This window comes from Mustela nivalis, assembly GCF_964662115.1.
Source record: "Mustela nivalis genome assembly, chromosome: 14".
NCBI lineage: Eukaryota > Metazoa > Chordata > Mammalia > Carnivora > Mustelidae > Mustela > Mustela nivalis.
In genome coordinates this window covers 18,652,321-18,670,054 of record NC_139033.1, presented here as the reverse complement: position 1 = coordinate 18,670,054, position 17,734 = coordinate 18,652,321, and the positions used below count along the sequence as shown (strand labels likewise).

The 17,734-nt window shown below is 56.4% G+C and overlaps 1 protein-coding gene across 2 annotated transcripts in view; it reads right to left on the bottom strand.

Moving 5' to 3' along the window:
• Positions 1-766: 766 nt before the first annotated feature.
• Positions 767-17,734, bottom strand: part of SFSWAP (splicing factor SWAP) — a 67,780-nt gene continuing 50,812 nt past the window's right edge. For both annotated transcript variants that reach the window (XM_082699345.1, XM_082699346.1), the window contains exons 15-18: positions 12,261-12,386; positions 2,289-2,453; positions 1,313-1,385; positions 767-1,094 (exon numbers count right to left, since the gene is read on the bottom strand). In XM_082699345.1, the coding sequence (XP_082555471.1) occupies positions 1,029-1,094; positions 1,313-1,385; positions 2,289-2,453; positions 12,261-12,386 (430 nt within the window). In that variant the 3' untranslated portion in view covers positions 767-1,028. The remainder of the gene's footprint in view (positions 1,095-1,312; positions 1,386-2,288; positions 2,454-12,260; positions 12,387-17,734) is intronic.

Below are 17,734 nucleotides of genomic sequence, written 5' to 3'. Positions count from 1 at the left end.
CGTGGGGGACAGCAGCAGGACTGGTGAGACAGGATGGGGCAGGGGCGGTCCCTGTGAGCCACCGTGGTGCATCTGGAAGGCTCAGAAGATGGAGCCCAGAGCAGTATGTGAGGCTGAGCGTGCGTGTCCAGACGCTGGCCAGTGGGCGCACACATCTGGATGGACACCCCCTGGGTGGGGGCTTCCTCCTCTGCTCTGCACCCGTCCCCCAGGCTGGGGGCCCCCAAAGACCCGCTGCCAGCCCCTCCCGACCATCTGGGGCAGAAGGAGCTCTGGGGAAGCAGGCGGAACCCCGGGGACTGGGCCGCAGGGTGAGGCGCACGCATGGGCAGCAGACCGCGGCAACACCACTCCGAACCTCGGGCCACTGCCGGTAAGCCTTTGTGTTTGGTGTTTTCACTAAAATCAGACCAGGAACAGTGCCTCCCACGTGACCCGGCCTGCTGGCACCCACAGTGCCTGAGACTCTGGGCGAGGCAGCGAGTCTGCACTTTCCTGCCCGAGGGGGCTGCCTGCCCAGCGCCAGGAAGCGGGGGGCTGAGCTGCGCAGGGCTCGGGTGAAGACGCGTGGTCTCCGCAGAGGACGTGGGGGCGGCTCAGGAGGGACTGCAGGCGCCGGCTCCTCCTGCCGCCCGGGCTGGGATGTGTCCGCCCATCGCGGCCAGGCCGCCGCCTGTCAGGACCGACGGGAGACCCAGGACAGATGACAAATGGTGAAAACGCACTCACAGCCAAACAAGGAAGAAACCGCGCCACAGTCGCTAGCTAGAAAAGGTGTTTTCCTCCCATTTTATTTGATAATACATTTTCACAGAAACATGATATTATTTACAAATATACAGGTAAGAGACTGCTGGTCAAAAATCTTAAACTGAAAATGTCATCAAAAATTAATTTACAAAAACCACCAACTGCCCAGGGGGGTCCTGGGGGGGAGTGCGGACGGCGTGGGACGGGTCTGTGCGCGCGGAAGCGTCCTGGCTCTCCAGCCCCCGCAGTGGGCGCTGGGTCGGCGCGATGCCCGTGTCTCAGGAGGCACTGGTCTGCATGTTCTTGGAAGCGGCGAGCATCGCCCTCACTTTGGCCATGAGATCCTGCACGGAGAAATGCACGGGTCCCTGTGGGGTCCCTGTGGCTTCCCGCGCAGACCCAGCACGCGGACGGTGGGTACAGAAGCGCCCCACAAACTCGTCGGCGGGACGGCCTGGTTGGGGACGCCGCGGCCCTCCAGCGTCCGTCAGGGCCCACGGGGGGGGCGAGATGGGGGCGCCGAGGGAAAGCCAGCCTCCCAGAGAACGGGGTGCCACTTTACCTGAGTTATTTTGCTCTGCACGGAGGAGACAATTGCCGAGGAGATCTGGCCATCTTTTTCCTGAGAAACTCCCCTAATGTGAACAGAGAGAGATCAGAGACTTGAAAAACAGACGTGCTGTCACTCACTGTTACTAGCGCGTTTAAAGATGCCGACGTTACAAATACGTATTCCGCGTTCATGTTCCACGTTACAGATGTTTGAAATTTTTTGTAAACTGCAGCCTAATTCCGAGAGCATCTCCCGTGAACACCCTGTGAGCCGCAGGTAGTGATGACGGGAACAGGACAGAAATGCCGGAAGTTGGAGGCACTCGGGCTGGCGACCCCGTGGGGTATGCGCTCCAGGTCATGTGCCCGACTCTGGCCTCGGCGGCCGCCACAGGTCACGACCCACCCTGGGAGCTGGCTGTAGGCCTGCTACCTACGAACCCGGTCTCTAGTTTCGGGGCCTGCGACCCACATGGACGCAGGCAGTGGGTCCGTAACCAACAATGACAGAGCCCCGCTCCCAAGCCACCGGCTCCGGAGCCCCTGCCCAGCTCTGGGTGGGTGGGCAGCAGGGGCATCTAGCAGATGCTTCCTGACGGCCACGGCATCGGGGACACATACACCCGTGCCACCGGCAGGCTGCTCCCCCGACTCCTGTGGCCTGGGGTGAGTGGGGTGACTGGGCTGGGTCCCGCTCACCACCAACCCCCACGCCTGCCGTCGCTGGGATCACGCCGGGCTCTGCAGCTGGGGCCACGCCCGCTCCAGGAGGCCCTTGCTGAGGACAAAGGTGCCATTGTCGGTGGTTTCAGAACAGCTGTGGTCACACCAGGCACCATTTCCCAGCGGATCAGACAGTGGGGAGGCCTCTAGCCAGCACCTGGGGGGGTGGCCGGCCCACCCCGGGGACTGCCACTCCCGAGGCCTGAGCCCAGTTCCGAGCAGCCGCGTGCGGGGAGCCCGGGCTGGGCTCAGGGTGGGCTTACCTGGAGCGCTCCTGGCTGGAGCCCCGACTCTCCACGGGAGAGATGCTGGCCGAGTGGGCCGTGTGCCGACGTGCGGCCTGCTTGCTCGGGGATGCCGACTGGGGCCCAGCCTTGGACGCGGTCCGGGACCGTGAGCGCCTCTTCTTCTTCTTCTCGTGGGGGCTTCTGCAAGGAAAGTGGCTTCGGACCAAGACACAGCAGACTCCGGAGGAGCGGTTTCGCGCGTCTTCCCGGGGCCAGCTGGTGGGGTCGGCTAACTCCTTTTGAAAGCTGTGCACGTTTTACTTAGCTCGCAACTGACAGATGCAGCAAGTCACACACACGGAAGGAAGGAAGCCCCTCTCCCTCCCCAGTAGGAGGCCTGTCCCCCATTTCAAGAGGCCTATGGGGTTTGAAACAGGGTCAGCACTTTATCTGCATTTAAAAAACTGAAGAAGAGTCACCAAGTGCCGTTCACGCCGCCTGCCCGTAGGCAGACGCGAGGACGACTCCTCCGCGACATGGGGAGGGTCACAGCCGGGGCCGCGCGGACTGCGGGGCCTGTCCCTGCTCACCCAGCAGCCGACTCAGCCCACGTCCCCCTCCAGGGCCCTCCGTCCCTCGTCCCCTTGCAGACACAGCCTGCTTCCCACACCCCAGCCGGCAAAGCTCCAGTGCACACACTGCCCTGTGACCCTCCCGTGACTCCCCAGAGAACATATCAGGAGGAAAAAGAGCATACACGGGAGGTCAGATGGGTACCGGGCCTCCTTGCTCTTGGCCTGTTTCCTCCGGAAACGATGGTCGCTGCTGTTTGGAAACTGCCCCTCACACGCGACAGCAAGTGACCGAGAGGCGACCGAGTACTTGCTGGAGAGTCTATGTGCGGTCAGTGCCGTCGTGAGACCCTCCCACGTGCCCACGTGTGGGTGATGGGACTCCCGATGGTAGGCACCCGCGTGTCTTCACGAGCTCGAGTCCAGGGCCAGCCCACAAGGCCCACTCTGCTCGGCGCCTCTGAAAGGCACAGCGGCTCCCGGACCCTTCCCCACTGGGGACCCCACGGCCTGTCCACATGCCCGTGCGCGCTGGCCCAGGCTCCCCCCGTGCTCCCGCGCAGAGGCACGCGTGCACACTGAGGAAGCCGTTGGACACTCGGGCGCGCCGAGGAGCGTGCGATCTGCTGCCACGACTGTGCTCTCTCCCGGGCACAGATGTGTGCACTGCTGCCCACTGTGGCAATGACAGATCAGGTCCTCCCGAGGACGAATGCTCCTGGAGGCTGAGCAGCGGGAAGGACCGCGGGGCTGTGGGGCCAGGGCTCGGTCGGTGTCCTGGGAAGCGGCCCGCTGCTCCCGGAGCCCTATGACCCCAGCGCCGGTCCCTGCTGCAGCCCCCCGCACCGAACCTGAACGAGGCCAGCGCGCTCGGCCGCTCTTTGGAGGCCAAGTCTGGAGGCCGCGTCCGTGGACCGTTTCATGAACTCTGTCACCACCGGCTCCTTGGTTAGGTTGCTTCTAACGGACACGGGCCCTTGGCAGAGACACACGCCGCGAGCATTCCTCCCTCCGGGCGGGCTTCTCGGCTGGCGGAGACCTTCCGGGAGCGCAGGACCCTCCCCGAGCTCAGCTGTGTGCCTGCGGACAGCACCGTCCTCCCTTCGGACAGCCGGGACAGCCGACTGCGGGAGCGAGGTCCAGGGCACAGTGCTCGTCCCGACTTGCTGGTGTCCCTGCTGCTTCAGGGCTTCAGCTCGCGGCCTCCCCGGGAGCGGGCAGGGAGCGCCCCCCAAGCCTGCCCTTCTGGGAGACCGCGGCGCCCACTCCAGGTCCCCCTGTGCACATGAGCGTCCCGTCCACCTGCGCAGTCCTGCCGGGGCGGCACGGTGTGGACAGGTCAGTTCAGGGAGAAGAAACCTGAGGGACACCGACCTTCCATCCACAATCACGGGCTCTCTGTATACTTCCGGTTCTTAGATTTCTCGAAGATGTTGGCAGCCTTCGGTATAGAGAAGTCGATGTGGGTATGGCTACGGTCACCTCCCCCCCCCACCCCCATTCCAGGCTGGATCGCAGAAGGAAACACTTCCTTTCCAGTCCTCCTGCCTCTCCGCCGTGTTCCCCGCTGTCTCGGCGGCCGGCTGCTGCTCCTGGGGGCGGCCAGCACACCCCCGTCCCTGCAGATGCTTCCTCCGACTCCCTTTGCTCAGGGCTGTGTCTCCTTGTTTTCTGTCTTTTCTTTTTTTTTAAAGAGATTTTATTTATTTATTTGAGGGAGAAACAGTGACACAGATAGCAGCAGAGAGCACAAGCAGGAGGGAGAAGCAGGCTCCCACTGAGCAGGGAGCCCGAAGCAGGGCTCCATCTCAGGCCTCCGGGATCATGACCGGAGCTGAAGGCAGATGCTTAACCATCAGAGCCACCCAGGAGCCCCCTCCTTGTTTTCGTTCTAGTGAACGGAGAAGCGTGTGTCCCACAGCTCTCCTGCCTCTGCCGGGACATGCTGGGACTTTCCTCCCTGACTCTGAACAGTGACTTGCCAGGGTCGCCGGGGGACCGGAACGCACCTGGCAGTCCTCAGACAGACCCACTCGGTCAGGACGCATCTCCTTGCACTACGCTGCTGGGTGCAGACTGCAGATGCCCCGTAGGTCTCTCCACCTCTGTCCCTGAGCATTTTGGTCTGTGAACACACACGCCCCTCTGCACATGTGCACACCCCTCCCGACACGCCCGCCGGCCTAGGTCTGCAGGAGCCCCCGCCACGGAGCCTCGCACTGTAAGCTGCCAAGTGTTCCCGTGTTCTTTCAAGATGGTCTATAAACTGGTCTCTCCTCGCCCTTGAACACTTGTTAGAATTTAATGACGGAAACCATCTGGGCCTGGAGTCCGGTGGTTTTAAATGGTACATAAATTCTTTGGCAGACGTGGTTATTTAGAATTTTTATTTCTTCTGGTGACAGCGCGGTCACTTGTATCTTTCAGGAATTCGTCCATTTCACCCAAGTTGCCAAAATAACTAGAAACAAATTTCCATATTCTCCTTTTAACGTCTGTCGGCTCTTTCACTCTTGATCTACCTAAAGGAAGACATTGGTTTTTAACCACTTTCTTTTCTTAAAAAAGATTTATTTATTTATCTGACAGACAGAGATCACAAGCAGGCAGAGAGACAGGCAGAGAGAGGAGGAAGCAGGCTCCCTGCTGAGCAGAGAGCCCGATGCGGGGCTCGATCCCAGGACCCTGAGATCATGACCTGAGCCGACGGCAGGGGCTTAACCCACTGAGCCCCCCAGGCGCCCCTTGACCATTTCCAAAGAACCATTATTCAGTTTTACCGTTAGTCTGTTTCCTACTCTCTCCACTCCTCTCCTTAGAAGAGGCCACGTACAGACGACACACAGTGTTACGCTGGTTTCCAGCCCCCACGCGAGTGTGTGACACTGTGCTGCCACGTGCAGCCGCCCTCTGTCACCAACAACTCTGACCGGACTCCCTGTGCTGGGCCTTCTGTCCCCAGGACGCCTCCAGCCCACGACCTCCTGGGCCCCGGCGGCGGCGTCCCGCTTGTTCTCTGCACTGTGGGTCGGCTCGTTTCTGCAATTCCACAGACGAATAAAATCCTGTGGCAGTCGTCTTGCTCTGACTTAGGTCACTCAGCACAACACCCTGTAGCCCCACCCATGTCACTGCAAATGGCAGGAGTTCACTGCTCTCTCCCGGCCGGGCGACATTCCCCAGTACAGGCCGCGCCCGCTTCATCCACGCATCGGCCGGCGGGAGCTGCTTCTCGTTCAGCGGGTGCAAATACTGCTGCAATAAATACGGGTGCACGCGTCGCCTCCGGTCAGGATTTTAATGTTCTCTGGGTAAATACCCAATAATGAGATGGCCGGCTTGTAATTTTTTCTCTATCTAACACCTTGAGGACCCTCGATGCTGGTTTCCAGAGTGGCCGCACCCGCGCGTTCCCACTAGTGCAGGACGGTTCCCCTTTCTCCGCATCCTCGCCATTCATTTCCCGTCGTGTTAGTTTCGGCCACTGTGACAGGTGTGAGGTGTGACCTCACTGTGGTTCTGATGATGCTTGAACTCATGACCTTGAGGTCAAGACATTAAGACCTGAGCTGAGATCAAGAGTCAGATGCTTCACCAAGCCCCATGGTAACCTTCTGCCCAGTTTTAAATTGGATTATTTTTTGGGGGGGAGGAAGGTGTTGAATTATATCAGTTCTTGACAGATTTTAGATACTGGCCCTTTTCCTGATACGTCATTTGCAAATATCTTCTCCCATTCTGTTGGCTGTCTTTGGCTTTGTCGACTGTTTCCTTTGCTGTGCAGAAGCTTTTGATCTTGATGAAGTCCCAGTAGTTCGTTTTTGCTTTTGTTTCCCTTGCTTTTGGTGATGTTCCTAGGAAGATGTTGCTGCGGCTGAGGTCACAGAGGTTGCTGCCTGTGTTCTCCTCTGGGATTTAGATGGCTTCCTGTTTCACACTGACGTCTTCCGTCCATTTTGAGTCTGTTCTTGTGTGTGGTGTAAGCAAATGGTCCAGTTTCATTCTTCTGCACGTAGCTGTCCCGTGTTCCCAGCACCATTTATTGAAGAGACTGTCCCTCTGCCACTGGACATTCCTTCCTGCTTTGTTGGAGATCAGTTGACCATAGAGTTGAGGCTCCATTTCTGGGCTCTCTGTTCTGTTCCGTGGATCTGTGTGTCTGTTTTTGGGCCAGCACCATGCCGTCTCGATGATGACAGCTTTTTTTTTTTTTAAGATTTTATTTATTTATTTGATAGAGATCACAAGTAGGCACAGAGACAGGCAGAGAGAGAGAGAGAGGAGAAAGCAGGCTCCCCGCTGAGCAGAGAGCCCGACGCGGGGCTCGATCCCAGGACCCCGAGATCACGACCTGAGCCGAACGCAGAGGCTTTAACCCACTGAGCCACCCCGGAGCCCCATGTGATGACAGCTTTGCAATAGAGCTTGAAGTCTGGAATTGTGATGCCACCAACTTTGTTTCGTTTTGTTTTTTTCTGATTGCTTTGACTAATCGGGTTCTTTTGTTCCACACAAATTTTAAGATATACATTTTTCTATTTTCCTGATTTCTTTATTTATTGTTTTTTAAGTTTTTATTTATGTATTTGGCAGACAGAGATCACAAGTAGGCAGAGAGGCAGGCAGAGAGAGAGGAGGAAGCAGGCTCCCTGCCGAGCAGAGAGCCCGATGCGGGGCTCGATCCCAGGACCCTGAGATCATGACCTGAGCGGAAGGCAGAGGCTTACCCCACTGAGCCACCCAGGCGCCCCCTACTTTGGGTTTAATTTGTTATTTTTCTAGGTTCTTTTTTTTTTTTTGGAAGATTTTATTTATTTTTCTAGCTTCTTAAGACACGATTAGATCATTATTCTTAGACCTTTTTTTTTTCCCTGATACAAACATTTAAAGCTACTAACTTCCTTCTAGCCAAATGAGCCCACAGATTTGGCTGTAACATTTTCACTATCATTTAAAAATATTTTCTTTTTTCCCTCGTGATTTTGTCTTTGACCTACAGGTAATTTAAAAATGTATTAAATCCCCAATATTTGGGGATTTTCCAGGTATCTTTTTATAGATTTTTAGACTTGCTGCCACATGGTAAGGGAACATCGTCTGCGCCACCTGAGTCTCCGGGGACTGCCAGAGCCTCCTGCGACGGCACAGCGGACGAGGTAGCGAGCGGCTGTGTACGGTTTCCGTATCTGCACGGTCTGGTTGTCTGCCTGTCCCCAGTTCTCTCAGTGTTGCTTCAAGTATTTTATTTCTTCTTCTTACTATTTTGTCTTCTTCATGTGTCAGAGCAAGCGAGCAAGAGAGCACAAGGTGGGGGAGCGGAGGGCAGAGCCGGCAGGGGGAGACACAGGCTCCCCGCGGAGACTGGACCCCAGGACCCTGAGATCGTGACCTGAGCTGAAGGCAGAGGCTTAACTGAGCCATGCAGGTGCCCCTTCTACTTAGTTTTTTTGAGAGAAAGAGAACATGAGAGAGCGTACACACAAGTTGGGACAGGGCAGAGGGAGAGAGAGAATCTTTTTTTTTTTTTGAAGATTTTCTTTCTTTCTTTATTTAACAGACAGAGATCACAAGCAGGCAGAGACGCAGGTAGAGAGAGAGGGGGAAGCAGGCTCCCTGCTGAGCAGAGAGCCTGATGTGGGGCTCGATCCCAGGACCCTGAGATCATGACCTGAGCTGAAGGCAGAGGATTAACCCACTGAGCCACCCACGCGCCCCGAGAGAATCTTAAGCAGACTCCACGCCCGGCACGGACACTGCCACGGGGCTCCATCTCACAACCCTAAGAGACGAGGACCTGAGCTGAAATCAAGAGTCGGAAGCTCGGCGGACTGCGCCATCCAGGCGCCCTGCTGCGAACACCTGAAGGTGCTCCCGCGGGGGGCCCACCCAGAGGAGCCCGTGGGCGTGAGGCTGGCCCCCTCCGCAGCACCTCCCGTCGGTGCGGCCACCCGCCCTTCTGCTCAGAGCACGGCATGTTTCTCTCTCCCCGTCTTTTCATTTTAACCTACTCGCACACTGAAAACCTCTCTGCAAGCAGCATTCGGTTTTGTTGCAGCGCAGTCTAAACCCTCTGCCTGTCATTATTCTTCGTCTGCTAGCACTTAACACATGGGTTTGCAAGGGCTGTGTTTTCTGTTGTCCACTCACTTTTCCCTCTCCTTCCCCACTTTTTTTTTTTTTTTAAAGATTCCATTTATTTATTTGACAGAGAGAGATCACAAGCAGGCAGAGAGGCAGGCAGAGAGAGAGGAGGAAGCAGGCTCCCTTTTTTAGTATATGTGCTGCCGAAGTGAGCACAAGCAGGCTCCCTGCTGAGCAGAGAGCCCGATGTGGGACTCGATCCCAGGACCCTGAGACCATGACCTGAGCCGAAGGCAGCGGCTCAACCCACTGAGCCACCCAGGCGACCCACCCCCCTTTTTAAAATGAAGATTTCATTTATTTACCTGAGAGAGAGAGAGAGACAGAGAGAGAGAGAGAATGAGCAGGGGGAGGGACAGAGGGAGAGGAGGAAGCAGGCTCCCTGAGGAGCAGGGAGCCCGATGCGGGGTTTGACCCCAAGACCTGAGATCATGACCTGATCCGAAGGCAGAGTCTCAACCCACTGAGCCACCCAGGCGCCCCTCTTCAAGCAGTTTTAAGGTTCTGCCTTATGTCCTCTCCTGGCTTTTAATTCCCTTTCCTTTGCAATCCTGCCCCAGGGAATGAAGACACACAGCCTTCGCTGACGAAGTCTACTGTGGATGGGCAACACGTAGCGTGTAAGAGCCTGCCACAGCGGGTGTCACTCGATGCTCATGGATGTGCCCGGTGCGGCGCTAAGCGAAAGCGGTCCATGGCCAACCAGCCCGAGCAACCGCGTACTATTCCATCTAATAAGAGGACGGGGACCCTGCGAGGTGTGCCGTGGTACGATGTGGCCATTCGCACAGATTCTACTCTTTAAAAAAAGAGTAGAATTTGATCTTCAAAAGCTCAGTACAAGGAACCAAGGATCCTTGGACAAACAGCGGACCCCCATGCTGGGGCAGGGAAAGCACTGACAAGGCCTGGAATATTTGGGGCCAAAAAGCAACAAAGTGCTTCAAGAACCATGGGACCACATGTGGGGCGCACGTTGCTGTCAGAGCAATACTGGTGATGGATTCGCGTAGCACCGACAAAAACGCAAAACCCCAAACCCGAAGTCCACAATGACACAAAAGCAAGGGGCGTGTGTCTTCTGTAGAGAAGAAGACAGAATCTGAAAGGCACCACTTGGCCGTGACCAGTGTGCGAACCAGTTTTGTGTCCGTGAACGCTAAGGCCAGTGGGGGTTTGTGTGGCATCTCGGTGCCATCGCCTGATGACCTGTGTGGGGCTGCAGCGTCATGGACAATGGGACAGGCAGCTGGTGTGACACAAAGGAAGTGACATGTCACTTTTGTGGTGCTCCTGCCAAAATGTGTCCCATGAACCCAGCCACGGTCACGCAGTAAGGCAAGTCCAAGTACGGGACACACAGGCAGGGGCAGGAAAGGTCGGGAGGGAAGGAGAGGCGGCCGATGGAACCACGCTGATCCTGCTCAGTCGGGCTGACATGCGCACACGCACGCTCCCTGCACTGTTTTCAACAGTGAGTGTAAAACTATCTAATAAACCAAGAAAATTATGAAACAAGAAGTCAGCGACAGGGGCACTCCGAGATCAGCTTGTAGAGATGATCCTTCAACTCGGGGGGTGAACGGGCCCCCTGCCCCCAGGGAAAAGGAGCAGCGTCACCTCGCTCTGCGTGCAAGGCTGCAGGGGAGCGGTGACTGCTGGGTTCAAGGGCCTGGACCTGCGGCTGCGCACGTGCCCTCTCCTGGCCCCACTGGACCCGGCACAGGGTCAGGCGCTCGGGGGCATCCCACCCGATCGGGCAGGGAGCGCGGCTCTGCGGTCGGCGGAGCCTTCACTTGCTTCGCACGACTCATTAAAGCTCCAGCGATCACACAAGTTCCCACGATTCCTGACAGAACCGCTGCCTTCTCTTGAGACGGCTCCTTGAACGCAAAGGTTAATTTGAGGCCAAAGCCAGAATGCTTCTGTGGGGAGAGAACTTTTGTTGCAGGAATTAATTTTAGATCATGGCCTTTACAGACAGCGGAGGTGACAATGAATTTCGAATGTTCAACAGTGACGAGGGAAGGGGTACAGCGGGGAGTGGACCTGGAGCCCGTCACGCGGTCCGGCCAGGGCGAGCGCCTCACGCGGGAGCAGGGCCTGGGCGGAGCGCACTCGGCCTGCGGGGCGAGCCCACCTGCCGGCTCTGCCGCCTGCGCCCCTGCGCGGACTCCGCCACTTCCAGACAAAGATCACCCTTCGCCAGCGAGCACACTGCAGGCCCGCTTCCCCGTGAGAACGTCCTTCCAGAGCTGCAGCCGCGATGAGCCCCGCTGCAAAGGGGCCCCGAGGCTGCCCGACCTGTGTCCTCCACAGACAGGCAGGACTTGGGGAGGGCAGGGCCCCTGACACCTGTCATTCAGGGGTGTCGTCTGGGAGGCTCGGGAACCCCAAGTGTCCCAACTCACACGCGGAAGCAGTCACGAAACCGGAGGAAAGAGGCGCACAGCGCCCTGCCCCCGTCTCCTCTGGGCCGGTCTGGCACAGGGAGAGCGAGGCTCCCCGCCAGCCTCCCGAGCCGGCGCCCGGGCGCGCTCCCAGGCAACGGCACGAGAAACAGGAGCTCCTCCCTTCGGGCAGCAAGGAACAGCGAGCGATGGGAGGCCGGGGGTGGCAGACCCCATGCGAGACGATGCCCCTGCGGTGCCCCGCGGCCGAGACGGAGACACCCGGCGGCGGCCCCGTCCATCACCATGCTCGGCAGGTGCGCCAGCAGGCCCCAGACGGGCCCACATGGCCCGGACGTGTCCCGTCACAGGGGCGGGGAGCCGGGACTTTCCGTGCTGTGACATGGTGGTGCTCTCTCACTGGAGGGGCTGGGGACGCTGGCGGACCAGAGTCAGAGGCCGGGGGCCAGGCGTCCCAGCTGAGAGGCCGACCGTAGCGGACGCGGCAGCTGGTCTCTCTAGCATCCCGCAACCGTGACAGCTGTCAAGGGGGCGGAGGGTGGAGCCCTCTCTGCTCTCAGCCCGGGAGGACCCTGTGGTCCTGCCCACAGCACCTGCTAGCCCGGGAGTGGCAGGGACTCACTTGGGACTCAAACTTCTCTCCTTTTATCTGTGTGTGCGGGTCCGGCGGGGTACCTAAACCCTGGGGGTTGGTGCTGGGCACTGCCCGATGCCACCCTGACCCCAGGGACACAGAGCTCCCTCTGCAGTCAGCTCCAGGAGGAACAGAGGAGCTGCTAGGGGCTGAGTGTCTGCGAGGGAGGTCTCCCCGGCTTGCGCCAGCCCTCTGGACACATGTTTGCATTCCTGGCAGCACAGACTGGTCTATGGACTCAGTCGCCTACCTGGACCGGGTCCGCTTCCTGCTGACGCCTGGACTGTTACTCATCCGGTAGGCAGTGGGGACACTCCTTTCTTCCCTCCGTCTCTCGGGAGAGTGTGCTCTTCTCCGAGGGGACCGGGATCGTGACCTGGGCAGAGGAACAGAGGAGTTTTAGTCCATGTGAGCGGCAGGCGATCACGTCCATGCTGAGGCAGTGATGGGCCTCATCTGGGTCTGCAGATGCCTGACAGGTGCTGCCTCTGTGCTTCTCGGGGGCACAGTAGCAGCCCCCTCCCCGGCCTCACTCCACTGACACAGAACAGAGTCCCAGCTCTGCTCCTAGCCCACAACACTCAGCACACTGCCGCCCAACATAACCAGGGCACGGCATGCACGAGGCTGGTCCGAACGGCCCGCAGCACCAATGCTGCCGGATCCCAGGGCTGACCGGGTGACTGATGGCCAACTCAGGCCTGCAGTTTCGCGTCCTCCTTCTGCCTCTGCGATTTCCTGCCCTCAACCATTTGCAGCTCACAGACCCCTCGGTCCAAATGACACAAGGAAAAGCGCTGATATTCAGGCGAGCTGTTTCTATTGGTTCTGAACACTGGCAGCAGGAAGAAGCAAACGAACCAGAGCCGCTACTTGGAACCCTCTCTTGTTCACACCCACTGCATGGCCTCGCGGCATGAATGCTGAGCCGGCCACAGCAGTTCAACTCCCAGCACACGCCTCTCAAGATAATTTACGTTTGGGAGATGCCTTGGATTAAAACCGTCCTTTAAAATATCTCATTCTTCCTTCTCAGGTTCCTGGAGAGACATTCGCTCTATCTGGGCAGTGACCTCACCCACTCAAGGCAACCAGTGCTCGGAGCACGGACTCCAGACCCTCATACACCGGGGGTCAAGGCCCTCCGAGGAGGGTCCTGTAATGACACGTTTAGGATTCTCCTTTTTTGTTCATTCAGTGAAATTACTGTTTTAAGAAGACAAAGAGTAAGCAGAAATCTGGACAAAAAACCAATTTCTTTTCATTCTGTTTCTATGACAACCCATTCAAAAATAATATAAAGAGCAGTTTGATTTTGCCATAAAGGATTCCACACCAAATCATTTTAATTACACCCCCTCCCAATAACACACACCGTTGTTCCAAACATCAACTTATCATCACGGTCCCGGCTCCTGCGTCCCAGAGAGAACCCTGCGTCACTCCTGAAAGATCGGCCGTGAACAACCCCAGGTAAACCATCACCAGCACCACCATGTTCTGGCTTACAAAATGGTGTTGACGGTCTTTCCCAATATTTACAAACTACGAGGGTGAGGTCCATCAGACACCTCGACATTTTACCGGGTTTCCCCTCCAAAGAGCTCCGGGAGTTAGGGAGAGGAGCTGCTGACAGCTGCTGTGGTTGGTGCTCCCACTAGGCGAGTGGCCCTGCCACACTCTGGGCTTGGGGGCCCGCAACATGAAGGCACACACTTTGCACTGAGAATTCAGGGTGCCAGCTGGGGTGGGACCAGAGCCCCAGAGAAAGCTCTGCGTAATCAGACCTCTATACCCGTGGAATGCTCACACGGAGAACGATACACTTGATAATCAGGAAACGTGCATTCGTTTTTAGTGCCTGTGGACTCCTAACTCTCATACAATACCACTCTGCAGTGACCATTCCAGGTCTCTGAGGGGAGGTGGCTGTCCCCAGTAGATGTGGAGTTATCTGGGAAAGTAGCCTGCTCAGTACCAAGGGCAGTAAGCTTCGTCAGATGATACTTAGGTTTTATTTCTTTATTTTTAGATTTTATTTATTTATTTGACAGCAATCACAAGTGGGCAGAGAGGCAGGCAGAGGGGAGGCGGGAGCAGGCTCCCCACAGAGCAAAGCCCGATGCGGGGCTCGATCCCAGGACTCCGGGACCACGACCTGAGCAGAAGGCAGAGGCTTTAACCCACTGAGCCCCCTGAGCCCCCCTTAGGTTTTATGTTAATGAAAGAAGCACTGATGTTTTAATTCTGTTAATGAGGCCGTTAATACTGGTATCACAACAACGCCAGAAACAGGAGCTCTGTTTTCTAAGTAAATAACCCGCACGACGGGGCTCAGACACTTTTTCTTGCGGCTCATAAATAGCGGTCTTTCAGATAGCGGCGGAACGTGGCTCTTCACCTGAATGACAGTGCTGTTTGCAAAAAGCTTCTTTCCTTCTGCGTTTAACCACTGAAAGCACCCCCGCCCCGGTGCCTCCACCGCTCCGGAGCAGCTCCTGGCGGGCCATGGGGCAGCAGAGCTCCCACAGCTGACCACACTCCACCCTCCGCCCAGGCAGCTCCCGAGGGGCCAGCTGTCCCTGCATCGCTGCGGATGCAGAGAGCCCCCAGGCATCTGCTGGGTTAGGGTCGGCTCCACAGAACGGGGAACCCCTGGCCCTCACCCGCATGCTAAGCACTGAGCGCCACCTCCTGCGAACCCTGTGCAGCTGAGGAGCTTGTATGAACGACCACCATTACCCCAATTTTGCTGGCGTAAGCTGTTTCCAAATATTAACTCTGACTTAGAAAACGTGTTTCTAGGGGCACCTTGGTGGCTCAGATGGTTAAGCCTCTGCCTTTGGCTCAGGTCATGATCCCAGTGTCCTGGGATCGAGCCCCGCATAGGGCTCTCTGCTCAGCAGGAAGCCTGCCTCCCACTCTTTCCCTGCTTGCCTCTGCCTAATTACGATCACTCTCTGTGTCAAATAAATAAAAAAAGATCTTAAAAAGAAAAGAAAAGAAAAGGTCATTCTAATCCCTAGCTCGTTCCCAAGCGTAAGTGTGGAGGGAGCTGGGGACTGTGTGGATGCTGCCCCCAATACTGGGGGCACAGAGTTCTACCCGGGACCTGCCCCCATTCGGCCGCCCCTTAAATACTGACTGACGAGCCGACGGGACAAAGGCCGAAGGGGATCTTCTCTAGCGTTCTTCAAGTAAGCTTCATTTCAAGCTTCAGAGTCTTACAAGATTTTAACAACACCTAACTAACAAAGCTCAATTTTTAGGCGATACACTAATGACCTGAGTACTACTTTGTTCCATTTGCGGCAGAGAACCTGGTGAGACAGAAGCAGAAAGCACAGAGAGGGGCACGTGGGTGCCTCGGTCGGTGGAGCCTCTGACTCTTGATTTTCTCTCAGGTCCTGGTCTCAGGGTCGTGGGACTGAGCCCCGTGTTGGGCTCTGGCCGGGCGTGCAGCTTGCTGTTTCGCTCCCTCCCCTCTGCCCCTCCACAGCTGCGTGTGCTTTCTCTCTAATAAATAAATCCTCACAAAAAAAAGAGGAGGAAAAAAAAAATCTTACATTTCAATTAATGCTGATTTAAAACACACGAAGCACTATGCGGTAATCGCTCTACTTTCCAAGAAGCAACATACTGATGTCTAAAGCTCAAGATTACTCTATGGCTCGGCTGCCTCCGGAGACCCAGGGCCACCTACAGCTTCAAGGAGCTGCGTACTCGGACCGGAGGCGTGCGAACGCCACCCATCTTCACACGGAGATCACGGGGGCTGGGAAAGGGCCTCTAACCCTAACCTTCTACGCCTTACAAAGCACTTGTAGCAGGAGTCGTTCTGAAATAATCAAGTTGCTGGGCACCTGGGTGGCTCAGTGGGTTGAGCCTCTGCCTTCGGCTCAGGTTGTGATCTTGGGGTCCTGGGATCGAGCCCCACATTGGGGGGGGGTCTCTGCTCAGCGGGGAGCCTGCTTCCCCTCCCCCTCTGCCTGCCTCTCTGTCTACTGGTGAGGTCTCTCTGTCAGATACATTTAAAAAAATAAAAGTTTATAAAAAATAAAATAATCAAGTCGTGCGTCAGGCCCAGGAACAGTCTGACAGGTCCCTTACTGCAAAGGGTAGCGCTATCTGAAAAGACAGTTAACGACGACATTGTCTTTAGCAACTTCAAGATTTGGTTAAAATCTAAAGTATTTTTCACACATCCAGATTCAATTACTGAGAACACCAGTGTCTCCTGGTTTAAATCCGCTGCAGTGTAAACCCACTGGGGTCATCTGAGCCGGCAGAGCCTGGACTGGGCGCAGGGGTGACTGCCCGGGGACACATGCCACATTCCCAAATGAAGCAGACGTGAGGCTGTCAGCCGCGCGCCCAGGCAGGACTCCCCCGGACACTGGCGGGAGTCTCATCTCCTCTGAGCGGCCCTGGGGCCGACGCACAGCTGGTCTCTCCTGCGGCCCCGAGCTTGGCGGGGTCTGGATTCAAAAAGCATCGTTGATTTTTCAAGGCAAAATCATCAAACACTTGGAGGGCTTTGTGTCACGATATAATTTTGATTTTATGACGAAGTGCACTTTGCCCTGATACCCCATGAACTGCCAACCAGAGGTCGGAGGGTCCGGCTGCCCCAGTGGACGAAGTGAGCCCACGCACCCACAGTCAGCCGGAAGGAGCACGGAGACACTCGGCCACCACAACTAGAACAGCTTGAGTCATGAAAAAATCAGCTCTGGTGACAGGTAATTTTAACTGTAGGTCAAATTAAGGTGAAGCTGGCACTCTGCCAACGCAGAACTCAAAAGCAGAAAATTTTTAACTCTTTTCTTATAACTCAAGGTTGCACACTAAGAATTAGGATTTTGCTTCTTGCACTTGTCAGCATTGAACATTCAGAAAAATAGAAAATATATTCAGATCAAAGTATGTAACTCTGAATCTTTTCTAAAACAATGATTCAGGGCGCCTGGGTGGCTCAGTCAGCTCAGGTCACACGGTCTGGGGGCTGCGAGACGGAGCCCCTGCTGGGCTCTGCACTGGGTGTGGAGCCTGCTTGGGATTCTCTTTCCCTCTCCTTCTGCTCCTCCCTTCCCGCTCTCAAAAAATAAAAACCAAAAACAATTATTTAAAAAGTATTAAAATAGGGGCCCCTGGGTGGCTCAGTCAGTTAGGTGTCTGCCTTCGGCTCAGGTCATGATCCCAGGGTCCCGGGATTGAGTCCCGCATCGGGCTCCCTGCTCAGTGGGGGGCCTGCTTCTCCCTCTCCCTCTGCCCGTCCCCTGCTCATGCTCCCTCTCGTGTGCTCTTTCTCTCTCAAATGAATAAAACCTTAAAAAAAGTATTAAATGACATATAAAATGCCTTACTCTATTATGGTCAATTAAAAAGCACATAGAACAGAACTCACAACTCTGAGAGTCAGACGAGCACCGCAGCTGTGATGAGAACAAGCCGGGGAGACGCTGGCGGCGGCGGCCGCCCCCGCCCCCACCGCTGGGGACGGGCTACACGTGCTGCTCTACGCGCTGAACACGCGGGATCAGAGCACAGCCCGCGGCTCGCGCTGCGGACGGGACGAGTTTCCTCGCGGTCAGTCCCCCAGACGAGAGCTCAGGGGCGCGCTACTACTCAGAGGGCTGCTGTGGGCTGACGGGACTTATGTCCATTACATAATACCATTTAAGAAATTCTCTCAAAAAGAAACTTTAAAACATTTTGGTATTT